The sequence below is a fragment of the Temnothorax nylanderi genome, unplaced genomic scaffold (assembly GCF_030848795.1).
Source record: "Temnothorax nylanderi isolate EJ_2023f unplaced genomic scaffold, tnyl_v1.0 TNYL_tig0312_pilon, whole genome shotgun sequence".
NCBI lineage: Eukaryota > Metazoa > Arthropoda > Insecta > Hymenoptera > Formicidae > Temnothorax > Temnothorax nylanderi.
The window spans coordinates 8,134-23,494 of NW_027249374.1; the positions used below are offsets into that span (position 1 = coordinate 8,134).

The 15,361-nt window shown below is 38.4% G+C and overlaps 2 protein-coding genes and 1 long non-coding RNA gene across 9 annotated transcripts in view; 1 reads left to right on the forward strand and 2 right to left on the reverse strand.

Moving 5' to 3' along the window:
* Window positions 1-440: 440 nt before the first annotated feature.
* On the reverse strand, window positions 441-1,783 carry LOC139781045 (uncharacterized). The gene is made up of 2 exons (XR_011720405.1): window positions 1,483-1,783; window positions 441-943 (listed from the first exon to the last, which is right to left on the reverse strand). It is a non-coding gene; the product is annotated as an uncharacterized lncRNA (long non-coding RNA).
* On the forward strand, window positions 1,775-9,987 carry LOC139781040 (uncharacterized). Of its 3 annotated transcripts, none has more exons than XM_071719841.1 (14): window positions 1,775-2,157; window positions 3,507-3,578; window positions 3,662-3,805; window positions 3,937-4,074; window positions 4,155-4,295; window positions 4,425-4,712; window positions 4,815-4,958; window positions 5,031-5,269; window positions 5,375-5,521; window positions 5,655-5,969; window positions 6,238-6,519; window positions 6,643-6,918; window positions 7,010-7,297; window positions 7,423-9,987. In XM_071719841.1, the coding sequence occupies exons 1-14, from the start codon at window positions 1,913-1,915 to the stop codon at window positions 7,545-7,547; spliced, it is 2,844 nt and encodes a 947-aa protein (XP_071575942.1). In that variant the 5' UTR covers window positions 1,775-1,912; the 3' UTR covers window positions 7,548-9,987. The 3 variants fall into 3 exon arrangements, with proteins under 3 accessions (XP_071575942.1, XP_071575943.1, XP_071575944.1); XM_071719842.1 differs by having other exon boundaries at window positions 7,426-9,987; XM_071719843.1 differs by lacking the exon at window positions 3,507-3,578.
* Window positions 9,988-10,302: 315 nt separating this feature from the next.
* LOC139781042 (trehalase) overlaps window positions 10,303-15,361 on the reverse strand; it is a 39,747-nt gene continuing 34,688 nt past the window's right edge. For all 5 annotated transcript variants that reach the window (XM_071719851.1, XM_071719850.1, XM_071719848.1 and 2 more), the window contains one exon: window positions 10,303-14,522. In XM_071719851.1, the coding sequence (XP_071575952.1) occupies window positions 14,381-14,522 (142 nt within the window). In that variant the 3' untranslated portion in view covers window positions 10,303-14,380. The remainder of the gene's footprint in view (window positions 14,523-15,361) is intronic.

Genomic DNA, 15,361 nt, shown 5'->3' on the forward strand with positions numbered 1-15,361 from the left:
TGCCGGAGGATGGCCGGTGGATTAAACGCACGCCGGAGGATGGCTGATGGATGGCCGATGGATTAAACGCACGCCGGAGGATGGCCGGTGGATTGAACGCACGCCGGAGGATGGCCGGTGGATTAAACGCACGCCGGAGGATGGCTGATGGATTAGCGCACGACGGAGGATGGCCGGTAAATTGAACGCACGCCGGAGGATGGCTGGTGGATGGCCGATGGATTAAACGCTTGCCGGAGGATGGCCGGTGGATTAAACGCACGCCGGAGGATGGCTGATGGATGGCCGATGGATTAAACGCACGCCGGAGGATGGCCGGTGGATTGAACGCACGCCGGAGGATGGCCGGTGGATTAAACGCACGCCGGAGGATGGCTGATGGATGGCCGATGGATTAGCGCACGACGGAGGATGGCCGGTGGATTGAACGCACGCCGGAGTTGATTTCAATTTGTTATCATTTTATTGTTAATTTTGCAATATACATATGTATATATCGCTTATGCGTACGCGTGAATTATTTATACATATGTATCACACATAAGCAAATGTTATTAATAAGTACATGTTAATATAATGAACAATACATATTAGTATTAAATTGTTATTAAGTAAAATACATTATGCATTCGTTGACACGCTTGAAAGATGATAAAAATTATGAAAAGAATTTTAAATTGTGAGAAAAGCGAGAATCTCGAGTTTGGAGTCGTCTGTAATTCCTCAGAAATCACTCCTGTTACGCGGGAAGCATGATGAGCAAGAGGTTGCGGCTCCAGCTGGCTAGTTCGGACACGAACCATTAGCACGGACGCAAACCATGTGCAGTTACCGAGCGAAACGACGTAGTTGAGTTGCACTTTCTCAGGCGGCGCGTCGGAAAATGCGTCCCCACGAAAAAGGCCGGGAGGCGGGATGGCCTCTCTCAGGTTTCTCTCTGTCTCTGGTAAGAAAAAGAAAGAGAACATAAAGCCCCTTGCACAATGCCAGGCAACAGGCAATAGGAACAGGGAATAGAAATCAGAAATCATGTATAAAGCCTTTTGCACAATGCCAGGCAACAGGCAATAGGAACAGGAAATAACCAAAAAATCGTTAATTACAACCTAAAAAATTCGAATGCTATGATTGGTTGGCAACAGGCAATAGGCACAGAATTTCCAACGTGACGGAAACTCTGTGCCTATTGCCTGTGTCACTGTTTATTCTGCATTTATACATGATTTCTGATTTCTATTCCCTGTTCCTATTGCCTGTTGCCTGGCATTGTGCAAGGGGCTTAAATGCAGAATAAACAGTGACACAGGCAATAGACACAGAGTTTCCATCACGTTGGAAATTCTGTGCCTATTGCCTGTTGCCAACCAATCATAGTATTCGAATTTTTTAGGTTGTAATTAACGATTTTTTGGTTATTTCCTGTTCCTATTGCCTGTTGCCAGGCATTGTGCAAGGGGCTTTACTGAGCGCGATGTTCCTGACCAAAATTTGATTGGCTGTCGTATTCTTCGGCCGCCATTATGCGCAGTGCTACACTTGTCTTCCTACATCATGGCGCATACAAATTGCAGTCGTCCCCACTGTCCTCAGTAGGCGTCATCATGGTGTGTGGGTCGCAGAGTTTCTGAAGGGTGAAGCCGAGGGGAGAGTTTGTTTTGAATCGATAACGACGCGGATAAATCGCTCGACTGTGGTTAATTATGGTGACTCGCCCGGCTGCCAGGCACGCCGAATTCGTCCTACGACGCCACGGCGACGATGCGGCGTCGCAGCGGTGAGCGTTGTCGCGCGACCGTTTAAGCCCGAGCGGCGGACTCTCCGGTACGCGGTGCGGCGGTGTGTGTGTGTGTGTGCGTGCGTTCGTGCGTGCGTGCGTTTGTGCGCGCGTGCGTGTGCGTGCGTATTGTGCGCGATGTCGAGGTGCTCGGTGAAGCATCATCGCCTCGCGCGACGACCCGAGCGAGGATGGAGCGCCGCTTCGTTCCTGCTGGTCGCGTGTTCGCTCGCGCTGAGCATGTCGCCGATCCGCGCCGAGCTGATCGACGACGATACGAACCGCTGCCCGGTCGAGTGCTCCTGCCTGGGCAACCTGGTCGCCTGCAGCGAGCTGCAGTTGATCGAGGCACCTAGTGGACTGCCACCGTGGACCGAGATCCTGTGAGTAAACGTCGTGGCCTGCCGTCGGCAGAACGGTGTTGCTAGGATAGGGATGTTGCCTTTGTGTATGGTCTCGGTTTCCCCTGCAAAGTCAGGTTCCACAGCTTAGCTTCCGCAGGGGATGCGTCTTGGAGTCGCACACTCAGAGAGTGCGTTGCATTTGTCGGTCTCGGGATGAAGGTGCAGAACAAACACTAACAAACAAAAAGAAAAGGAGTTAAGAACGATCTTGCAGAGGATTATAAGACCTGGCTTGTGTAACATGAGTTGACGCTGATAAGATAGAAGAAGATTCTATAACAAAAATAGAATAATCACCGATATATATATTTTATGATTGACTATCAGAGATTTTTATAATTTATTTTTGCGCTTTCAAGATAGTCTCGAAGGACGGGGAAACAATATTTATTTTAAACAATTTGTTGTTGGAAAAATTCTGTTTCTTGTCTCATTTGTAATTTGTTACCTAACAATACTAACTAAATAGTCATTTGTTGAAGCAATATTAAAAGAGGCACTAAGTATAAATGTAATTTTTATACTTGCCGCAGTTTGCAACAATCTCTAACAAAAAAAATGTAATTTAATAACAAAACATAGGTTGTATTAAGGTGCCGATTAATAATTTGCTTGTTTGTGTCTCAAACTAAAAGTTCACAAGCAGTAGCTGTTATGCAGCAATTTATTATTTATTGGATGATAACTGTTATTACACTATATTGTTTGGAAGTGAAATTGAGGGGGAGTTGATATTGCTTGTTATGGCTGCATGTGGGTCGCTTGTCCCTTCGCTCCACTAAATGGTCAGATTGATGAAACTGGCTCTACAGATACACGGCCAGGTTTTCTGTAGCCATATAGGGTGCTGTGTGTGATGATGACTGATTGTTAAGTCCTCCAATGCTCAGAGTCAAGGATAGCAAGATCTAAGTAGGGAAGATTCATGTCTATGCTATTTAAGGTATTAAAGATGTATAGTTACCCGCCACATTCCTGTTTTCTGCCATGTGCAGCTAAATAAGAGGAGAGAGTCTTGAGCAGCATTATTCTCTGTACAGACTTGCAAAATAATTCTTATATATCTGTATTCATATTGCATTTATCAGTAATCGTGTTGTATTTATCGGTATTACTGCATGTTAAACTTGTAATGGTTTAAGTTTATTAAACTGTACATTAGTGCGTTAATTAATATTGTTATATAAATCTTATATGAGATGTAAGTTGTTCTAATATTCAGATATATTGTCTTATATGAAATCTGAAACCAAATATATATATTTTTCGTAAGATATGTTTACATGTATTACGAAATATATTTATATATTATATTTTGTATTTTTCAGAGAATTGAAGGACAACAATATTGCTAACTTGGAATTTGATTCATTGCTTCATTTAACAAAACTAAAAAAATTGTAAGAATTATAACAACCATATCTTAACACTTAAAACATTTAAAGACAAGAATGTTTATATGCATATTTGTTCATAATTTCAGAGATGTAAGTGCTAATAAACTCGGAGATAATTTTACCATTGCCTTGTCAGACGTTGCACAATTACGCGAACTTAAAGTGAATAAAAATCACTTGACACAAGTGCCAGAACTTGTATTTGTTAAGAATATTACACATCTTACACTGTAAGTACTCGGCATATATAAACTAGAAAAAATTTGTCAATATAATCCGATACAAAGTAACTCACTGTTAAATTGCTAATAAAATATTTGTGCGATCGATCAATAATTATCAACGTTAAAATTTTTTACAGATCCCACAACTTAATTACTAGTATAAATGGGATTGCATTGTTTAGTTTACAACAGCTTCAATACCTGGATCTCAGTGGGAATAAAATAAGTGTCCTTCAAAGGGGTTCCTTCCTCGCTCCTAATCGACTTACATATTTGTATGTATTTTAGTCTTATCTTTCAAATTTATTACATTACATGTTAATTTCATTGTTTAATATTCTTAAATTTTTTTAAGGAATTTAAATGCAAATCGCATAAGAATCATCGAAAATGGAAGTTTGGATAATCTTACTTCATTGGAGGAACTCCGTTTAAACAAAAACAATTTGACACAGTTGAAAGATCTCTTCATGAATCTGGGAAAATTGCGAATATTGTAAGCATTTATATATATTCTTAACGTATTTAGTTAACGTGCTTATAGTATTTATACATATGAAATATTACATTAAGAAAGCAATCTCTTTAATGTATATTATCTAAAACGCGCGTGATAATATTATAGGGAGGTGAATAGAAATAATCTACAACAGATACATGGATTAAGTTTGAAAAGTTTGAAGAGCTTAAAGGAATTATATCTAAAGAGAAACAGAATTGATACATTAGACGATGGAGCTTTCTGGCCACTTAAAAATTTAGAGCTTCTACAGCTCGACTTTAATATGTTGACTACTATAAAGAAGGGAGGTTTGTTCGGTTTAGAACATTTGCAAAAGCTGACTCTGTCACACAATCGGATCTCAACGATCGAACCTCAGGCATGGGATATATGCAGAGAGATAGTGGAGCTGTTAGTATATAATATTTTTATAAATACATGAGATAATTTATCATGTGTTGCAAATATTACATAAATGTTTCGTATGGTTATAAATTTGTATTTTTATTTCAGAGACCTGTCACATAATGAATTGACCTCTATAGACCGGGGTTCGTTCGAATATCTCACGAAGCTCGAGAAGCTTAAGCTGGATCATAATCAAATCGCATACGTCTCAGATGGAGCGTTCAATTTTACGACAAACCTTCGTATCCTGTATGTTTAATACAAATGTTACTTAATCATTGTTACGTATTATTGCGTTACAAATGCTGCTTTGTTTTAAAGGGAACTTAATTCGAACAAAATATCCTATATGGTAGAGGATATCAGCGGCGCATTCTCTCCGCTCGGCCAGTTGTGGAAATTGGGCTTAGCGCACAATAGAATAAAATCCATAAATCAAAACGCTTTCACTGGTCTGAGTGGCGTTATCGAGCTTGATTTAATCGGAAACAATGTTACGTCCATTCAAGAAAATGCGTTCCTTTCAATGTCTAGTCTAAGCAAACTTAAGATGAACACCGGTAAGTTTCAAGTTTTACATTATATAATAAATATAGGTACATTTGTAACCTAATTGTATTTTTATTACCTTCTGTTAATTATCTTTTTTTTTTATTTGCACGTAGGAGCTTTGGTTTGCGACTGTGGACTTCAATGGCTAAGCATGTGGTTGCGAGAACATTCTTACAGCGAAGCTGAACTACACTGCGGTTATCCGCATTGGTTGCAGGGCATGTCGTTAACTCAATTACATCATGCAAACTTTACTTGCGGTTAGTATTACTGCAGCAAACCAGAGATTTTATATATTTAAGTAATAAATTCGAACAATCTGTATTTCTCAATTATTATTTTGTATATTTTGCGTCCTTAATAAAATATTTTCTTTGTAATATTCATTCACAGATGAGTATCCAAAACCACGGATTATTCAAGAACCTGTGAGCAAAATGAGCATCAAAGGAGACAATGTGAAACTGGGTTGTCGTGCGACCAGCACCGCCGACACACCGCTCCATTTTACCTGGAAGCATGACAATGTGGAGTTGGACGACACAAACCTGCAGACCAATCTCAGTTCCTCCGAGAGTGGAGTAACCGAGGCAACATCCGTCTTGTACCTTACTAATGTTACCCATGCTAACGCAGGAAAATATCAGTGCATGGTAACGAACACTTATGGAACAACATACTCAGCCAAAGCCAGACTAAGCGTATTAGGTAAATTAAATATATACATTAATCCTAATTATACTGCCGAAGTGTATATATATATATATCATTAATTAACAATTCATCCTTGAGACAAAGATTTTAATCATGATTATTAAAGATTCTAATCCTTTAAACTTTATGAAAAAATAGCGTTGTATATTATCTAAAAATTAATCTAAATTTAAAAAAAATAAAAATCGCGTGGTTTATAGAATCAAGATTTTATATACATTTTAATAGATCAAGTAATAGTTTTGCACGTTCTTTTATATAGTTTACCCATCGTTCTCCAAAATTCCGCATGATATACGAGTGAATGCTGGAAGCACTGCACGTCTGGAGTGCTCCGCCGAGGGACAACCATCCCCACAGATAGCCTGGCAGAAGGATGGTGGGAACGATTTCCCAGCTGCGAGGGAAAGACGAATGCATATGATGCCGACAGACGATGTATTATTCATAATAAACGTGAAAATGGCCGATAGCGGAGTTTACTCGTGCACCGCGCAGAATTTGGCCGGTCTTATCGTCGCAAACGCTACCCTCACCATACTAGGTAATAATAATGTACCATAATGTACCATAATGTACCATAATGTATTATAATGTACCATATTTATTGAAAGTTCTAAATATACAGATTATTCTCAGATATATTTGTAATGCGTTTCCTTTTTAGAAACACCGTCCTTCGTAAAACCGATGGAGAACAAAGAAATAACAGTAGGTGGCTCGATCGTGCTCGAATGCATGGCCAGCGGCTCCCCACGTCCAAAATTATCGTGGCGAAAGAACGGTAGTCCACTGCAAGCAACGGAACGTCATTTCTTTACCGCGGGGGATCAACTTTTGATCATCGTCAACACGATTGCCAGTGACGAGGGTAGTTACGAGTGCGAGATGAGTAATTCGCTAGGCAGCGTCGTCGGCGCGTCGCATCTTACGGTCAAGCCGGGTAATTCTAATTGTTCATAATACGATCGAAGGATCTTAATGAAAGTTTTCTCCTCGTCTAACATTGTATTTGTTTTTTATTTGATATCTAGCCCCGATTTCCACAGTGAACGAATCCGAGATACTGGGCTTGATAATAATAACCGTGGTGTGTTGCGCTGTTATTACTTCCGTGGTTTGGGTGCTCGTAATTTATAAAACCAGACGCCAGTTAAATGTCACGCAAGACACCGTCGCGCAACCAGCAACGACCGTTATACTGACCGTACCGGAGGTACAAACGCAGCTGTACCTGGACACGAGTTCGCAGCACAGCAAGGATAGTGGGACAGGAGACAGCACGAATCCCAGCAACGATCAGCTACAATTATGCTTACCCGGTAAAATAAATTTTACATCGTAAAAGTCTATAAAAATTGAATACTTCCGCTCTTAAACCGCAATTTGTCTCAACATGTTTTAATGTTATCGTCGCGAATAACGTTACATTTTTTATGTCTATCAGAAGAGGTCGTGACAAGCTCTGCCAATAACGAGGAAGAAATGGGAACAATAAACGTCAACGATCCTCTCTTGCGTTACACGAACCACGAGCGACATGTGAGTGAGAATGCCGATAGCGCGGTCTGAAAGAAAAATGCGCGAGCCGACGCGTGAGTAAGCGGAGTTAACGCGTGTGGTATTTCCGCAGTGTGAGTATTCGTGATCGCGACTTATCTTCAAATCAGGATATAAAAATTCTGCAAGTCGTGTACGAGCCGTAGTATTATGAGGAGCAAGGACTTACCAAGTCCCACTGTCTAAAAAGTGACCTACAGTGAACGTTGATCCGCGCGACAGTCCAATGTACAACGGGGTATTCGTTATTGCCGTAAGAATGGATCAGCGAGTCACGGCACAAGTACAACATAAGAAACGATAGCGAAACACTTATACCGTCATCGTCATCGTATTTATTATTGACGCGACTCTCGTTAAGTCGATATAGGAACGATGTGTAAATAGCTAGACTAAAATCCTATTATAAAACTAGTATTATTATAGCGCGCGTCGCTCATTCGGCGTCTCTGGGAAATGCTCGCACATCTCTATCTTTCGGATAATTTTCGGACACACGCGGTATCCAGGCGAGAACAAAAATCTGTCATAGATTTTATTATTATTTCCGTTTTCTATTTTATTTTATTCTTGTATTTTTTTCCAGTATCATTCTCGATACTGTTATGTTTACTCAATTCATAATTATAATTCTTTGAATTACAATATACATAATATATGTAAATGTTTGAATTATAAAATTCCGACTATGTATGAATATTAGTTTGAAATAATCTGAAATTTGACCAAACTCCGCTTAGTTGCCTTGCGATATGTAGTACTTGCTAAGCGTATTACAAAGCCGCTTACATCAATTACATTGTTAAATTCGCTGAAACATGCATTCACTGACCACATAGCGTGTATTCGATTAACATTTATCGATTAATTGTACAAGTATTTCCTGAACGTAGCCATTGCGACGCGCGCGAGGATATTGCTATAAGCTCTAAAAGCCACATATATTAGACCAGCCTTTGTGATAGATATTTATTCTAGAGTTATATATTGCGTAGGCGGCTATTTATGGATTTATGCAGAGGAGGAAATATGAGAATAGAGAAATGTCATTTTATTCTAGAAAAAAACGCAATTGCTAACGGGTGGATGTATATTTATGCACCAAAGCGTTGATTTTAGGTACTTTGTTTACCCTCGTCGCAGTCGCACGCGACGCCAAACCGCTATATTCTGAATTAATTTAATTCATTTACTTGATCAAAATGTTGCTCACTACTAATAGATACATTGTGTTCCAGATATGTAGGACCTTTAGCTTTCGTAGGCATTTTCGTTAGTATTAATATCAATTAAGTTGAAACGCATACGACATGAGACTTTACGGATAATCTTCCACATACTATTACGTAGTTTATGTTGTTTTCAGGATTTGAATAGCGTTTGTTGGAGGGTCTCAAGGTTCTTCAATATATTACGGAAGGTGTAAAAATTTATTTATGTTTTCCGCCGTTTCTGTATGATTGCGAGACATTTGGAAATTAGACGGGAGCTTCTATTTTATGACAATGTAAAAACGTAATTTTTTTTATCGATGTTATTGCAGTGTCTCATTTTATTTCGTTACTTGGTCTAAAATATTTGAATATATATATTGATGCGTCGTTATGAGATAAAATTATGTAGTATATTTAATATTATAGCTTTCTCGTAGTATACTTGTGACAGTTTTTACTTATAAATATTTCGATTAATTCGATATGTATGTTCTAAATTTATAAGTAAGAAAATTTTTGAAGATGCTCTTAAAAAAAAGCGGTGGCAAAAAAGAGAGAATATTGTTTAATAAAAAATTCGTTCGAACGCGATAATGCGAAAGTGATTACTATAAAAGTAAAAAAATTTAAACTGCCTTTACAGCACCAGACGAATATTATTGGGAAAAAACATTCGCGATACATATAATCCATATATTTTTCTATGACCTATATATTGCAAAGGAAGAATTGAAAAATCGTATGAAATTCGCACAAGACGAAGAGCCAGTACTACTACTACTTAATCAATCGTAAACTCGCGCGACTCCTTCCACGAGTTATTACTCCTTATTTACGCAAGTGTCTGGATACGCGCAGAGTATGATGTGCTCATTACAAGTAAAATTCAAGTATTGTATAAAGTAAAAATAGTCTGTAATATTCCACTTATTTGTGTAACTTGTAATTGTATATGTTTAAACGATATGCGAGAGCAGTTTCGAGTAGATCGGGAGGAAAAACCGAGAACATATATGTTTTATTAATATAGTCTGTGTAGAGTTTTTTTTCTCCTTACTGGTAACGAGTATTAAATTATATAGTCAACAAAGAGAGAGAGAGAGATGCTCTATTGCGACATGGTTTTTTTTTGGCTTGCGCCCGTGTGATACACCAAATAAGGCATCTGTTTCTCATTCAGTATTTTCCTTGTTGTTATATAGTATTGTGTACAAATACAAGTAATCATCTACAATGTATCTCATGCGTTGTTATTTATCCTGTAGTATTAAAGCTTTCACATCACTTACCTTATGACAAATTACCCTCCAAATCCATTAATGGAACAAGAGAGGAAGGCATGAACTTATTTCGGCATTAAAAATTAGCTCTATAATTTTCAAAGCTAACATTAATAAAGGCACCGAATGAATATATATATATATATATATATACACATATTTGCTCAATAAGTTATTCTCTAGTTATCGTCAGCCAGTTTTTCTGGATGCGACTGGATGTGAAAGGATTTATCTTCGAAATAATGGAGATAAAAAATACCGAATGCAACGTAGTACAGCAAAAATGTACCTACTTATTTCCAAGTATCACAATTATTGAAGTGTACATATATATAATACATCTATTCTACAATTCTCCTTAATTTCGAGATTTGTTGACCGCTCATATTCAACGCGTGGCTGAAATTCGCATTCTCTTCATAACGTGTGATAATTAAATCTTTAATTCAATTTAAATCTAAATCAATAATCCATTTTTATAAAGAGCGAGCGAAATTACTTGATTGCGAAGAATCAAAAAGGATGAAGAATCATTTTTTTCTCAGATAGCACAGACGTCCTCAGGACGTCCTGGATGTATCGAGGATGACTTGAGGACGACTTGTGCTATCTGGATTGGTAAAAATTTTTCGTATTTGCAAAATTTAATTTTTTTATATTGCGAGAGATCGATGTTCCGTGATAATTCTCTTGAAAGCCATTTATACCACATAATGTCTTCAGTAGAAACTTAACTCACTCTTTCGCACGTTCTCTGCTAATACTGCTATCATCCAATGATTATCCGCTAATTAAAGAACATTTGTACCATTGCTTAATGTGCTGTCGTATATAAATAAAAATAAATCTAGATGAAGAAGACTCTCGACAGGCCCCCGATTTTATCCATCACGATTGGAAGGAGAATCAAATTTGCCAATTTGCAATTTTTTGTTCGTGATGCGAATTTCGCCACACGTACACGTACCTATGCACATTGAAATGGATAGGAACGCTTTCTTTGAGGTAGTATATCTCTAATACGAGGTATATTGTTTATTTGCAATTCGATCCTCGTTACAACGAACGCCGGAGACGCGCGATTCACAAAATTACCACCGTACAAAGTTTAACAAATCGATTTCCCCGCTTACATCTATCCGTGTAAAACTTTATTACATGCAACCGCGTCGGTATGGCATCGGGTTTCAGCTTCCGTGCGAACGACCGTAGGAAGGATAATAGCGCACGAAGTATCGTCGAATTTAGTCCCTCAAACATTCTTGCCTTGACGAGGCCGTTAACCGAAATTCCGAGACAGTCGCTCTCTCTCCCCGCGCGGGAGAGAAGAAATAAATTCGTCATAATCACAAATTGGCAATTCAAAATATTCAATGCATTCCGTTGCATCAAATAACTTTGCTTCCGATGACGCAAATATATTGCGACACAATACATTTTTCACACGATTGCAATTCGATGACATCTCATATCAGAGTCCTTTTAATATTGAGAGACTTCTTTTAATATTCTTTAATATTCTTTTAATATATTGTATAATTATGTACAAATGCGAAATGGATTAAAATCGAGCTGTAAAACAATTTGATGCAAAAGATTGCGCAATTAGAATGCTAAGAGTCCTAATTATATATCTGAAAAAAGACAGATAGAAAGGAACTATTTACAGAGCGTACTTATGGCCAAAAACGATACACGCTAATGTTCAGCGATATAGATACCTCTAATTATCTTTTTTCTCTTTACTATCATTGTTATTTAAACGAAGATCCACTCGAGACACTGGAGATATCGATACATTCGAATGCATTATCCACAGAGAAATGTATACTAATAATACTAAATTAAAATCTAGATTTTGCTGAACGATTTAGAATATTTTCGACCGATTAATTACGTAATATTATTCACTCTACGACAAATTCGCCGATCTCTTGGCACTATGCGCTGCGTGATCTATGTACGTATTGCGGCCGCGATAGTCTAAAAATAAGCAGACGGCAACAAGAGCAAGGATCATAGCAAGCACGGCGCCAAACGCTCTATTTATAATGTAACGAAATCGACGATATTTTTTTTCGAAAAATCGCTTTATTAGCGACAATTAAAATCGACTGCATCTTCGTTTAGTTATCCCGTTTTGTTTGCCCTGAGCGCTCCGTTAAATGCGTCGTGTACGGCAATTTAACAATCTGAAGGATCTAACGGACTTAGTCTTTATTCACGTATAAGTAATATAGATAATTATTTGACATGATTTCTAGATATCTTGCATAAAAAGAATACATAAAAGAAGTAGGAAAGAGATATTTTTTTAATAGGTCAAATTTTTCTTATGACTTCTACATGACACTAGTCAGATATTCTCCCACGTGTTCTCATCCCTATGCATTACTGTGTATGAATAACTATTTACAATTAACTTAAATCATAATTTGTGGAACAATTAACAAGTCCCGTAAAATTCCGTACAAGTCCGTTAGAGGCTTTCTCGAATGCGTCGCAAAAGAAAAACACCAGGTACTTTCGTATCACACACTGGCCAGAAATAAGATTTTTATATATATCATCTAAGTCTGTCTGTACATTCGAATACCGATATTCGCGACGTCATCGAGAAACGCCCTACCGTCGTGCGAAAATTATCGTTTTGAGTCATCGCGTTCGCTTAGTAATACGTAACAAGAGAGCAAAGTTACACACACACACGGACGCAACAAAATGTACACTCGTAGCTCTTTCGACAGCCCTAGAATAATTCTACGTAGCAGCCTTAATTTTTACGCTAAACGAAATATAAATACCACAAGAAATCATGGAGTTGCTAGAGCTAGCGAATAAAAACTAATTGAGCGCGTGAAAGCTCTGTCATAAGATTGGCAAAGGAACTTTCAATCTCTTATACATCGCGAAGTCACTCTAATCGCGGACGACTAAAGATACCGATAAATTGTCGTACAACGGCGCATCGATTTTTAACGTAACGGATAGCTCGTGGATCGATCACGTACTAATGCGAGATAAACGTGCTCGCTCACGTATAAAAATATCAGCAAAAATACAACATCCTCAATAATTTATCTGCAGTGTCGTCAATTATCCATTATCTACATCTATCTAAATTATATATATAATTATACATATTATACATACAATATATATAATTAATATCATATGTATATAATTATATATATATATGCACACATATACATACTCATTTATATTTAATTTTGTGATTTTTTTGCCATACATGACATGTGGCACTCTATAAACCGCATGCACACGCATTATTCTCTCAGATTTACACGCACGCATTAACTAGTTATCCGTATCCGCAAATAGCAGAGTCCATCGGTCTTCGTTTCTTGCCACTGTTTTCTTTTTCTATCGATCAATCCGTCGTTATAAAATACCTCGTTATAAAATCGCTTCTCGTGAATCATTATAGCGTCGATACTCGTAAAAACGGACGCATTTTCTCACGCCGCGAAAAAATTACTCGGGTATACGTAACATTGTGCAGAATTGATTTTCGTGCATGCAGTTACTCTTTTGGATGGCACGGTAGGGTTCAGCTTTACGCTTCAATGGTCGGTTTTCACATTCGTGAAAATTATCCTTAGAGATAATCTTAAAATTAGCCCGGAGAACAGCGTATCAAATGTAATATCGAACCTAGTAAGTCTTCTCTTTCTTCAAACAAATCCTGCTCTAAGGGGCCCTGTGGAGCATCTACACGACTGTATCTTCCCTCTCGATGAATTCAATAAATAACGATAAAAATTTACGAAACTCCATTACATACTTTCGTCTGATATACCACTACATTAAAACTAAATCCAGCTATCGCTAGTAGACCGTTTCACGTGCCTACACTCACACACACTCTCTCTACAAACACATACTCTCTTTATCCTAATTTTTACATTACATATAAATCTACTCCTGCTTCTTCTTTATGTCGATTCCGCATTAAGCCAAACGGAACCAGAATCAAGCAACTTTCAGGTCATGCCTCCAGGATCCTGCGCAATCGTCAATCCTGCCATTCGGTTTTGCAAGCTGGAAGACCTTGCCGAAGCGGTGTCACGCCGTTCCATCCTCGAGCGCATCTGCATTCTTTCACTAGACGCTCTTCCATCTTTGTTTAACATTCCGCTTTAATATTCCACTCTTCCTCTCCTTCTGCGAGTGTATATCCTTCTGCACTGGCGTTTCGGAACGTCTCTTCATTCGACATTCCGATTTCACTCCCAGTGCTTCCTGCCGGCCGATTTTCGTTTTCTTCTTCTTCCTTGGCTCTCACTAGTTATGTAACAAATCGATATTCGGTCTAGACAACGAGCGGTCATCAATCGTTGTTCATGTCCTTCAGCTCGGTATACGCAAGCCGTTTCCGGTACAGATTGCTACCGCTCGACAGCACATTCCTCTTGTTCGGCATTGTCGACGGACCGGGCGCGTAATAATGCCGCCTCTTGTACATGACCATCCTGCGGGAGAAGAAAATCAATTAAGATACGTGAACGACAATTAATTTCTTACAAAAAAAATTATAATTAACAATATTGTGAGCCCTTTCATTTCTAGTTACGAAGACTATACTACAATCGTCTTTGATTATTGTCCATCTGCGTGCGTCGTTGTTCTTTCTATTCTGTGATCAGATTTTGACTACAGTTATAAGTCTTAATAACTATAATAGTGATATTGAGAAGTGATTATAGTGGAAATACCAAAAGTTTTTTTATAAAAGTGTTGTGCCCAGTTAATTCTTTTAAATATCACTATACAATTTATCAGGCTAGTATTATTGGGATATTATGTAATTTCACATTTTCCTGTGGTACATCTAAATCACTCTCTCGGTTTTCGAGAAAAAATATGCATAATTTATTCGAAACACAGGAAAAAATTCTACTTCCATTTCAAGATAATAAAATTCTCAATTGTACTCCAAACGCACGGATTATGTCCGAGTCCGTTTCTCTCACAGAAGCGATCTCACTTCCACATTTCTATCGCGATCGAAAGAAGTGTACTACAATTTTTTTAAGTCTCTCGAAAATGCTTTCTTCGCCCACGCGACACCGCGTGACCCGTTCATCTCTTCGCGTCTTCATCAACGACACGATTAGCCCGCTACGTATGGAATTACCGCGTTTTATCAATACGCAGGTCGGTCCTTGAGCGCGATCTAACGCCGACAGGAATTTGCGCAAAAAGTCTGAATGGCAAATGCAGTCACGCCTACATCACGTGTATTGTTCAATGACGGCCATTCGTTTCCTCCTCTTTCTCTGCGCCAGCACGTGTGTGCTGGTGCTGGCAA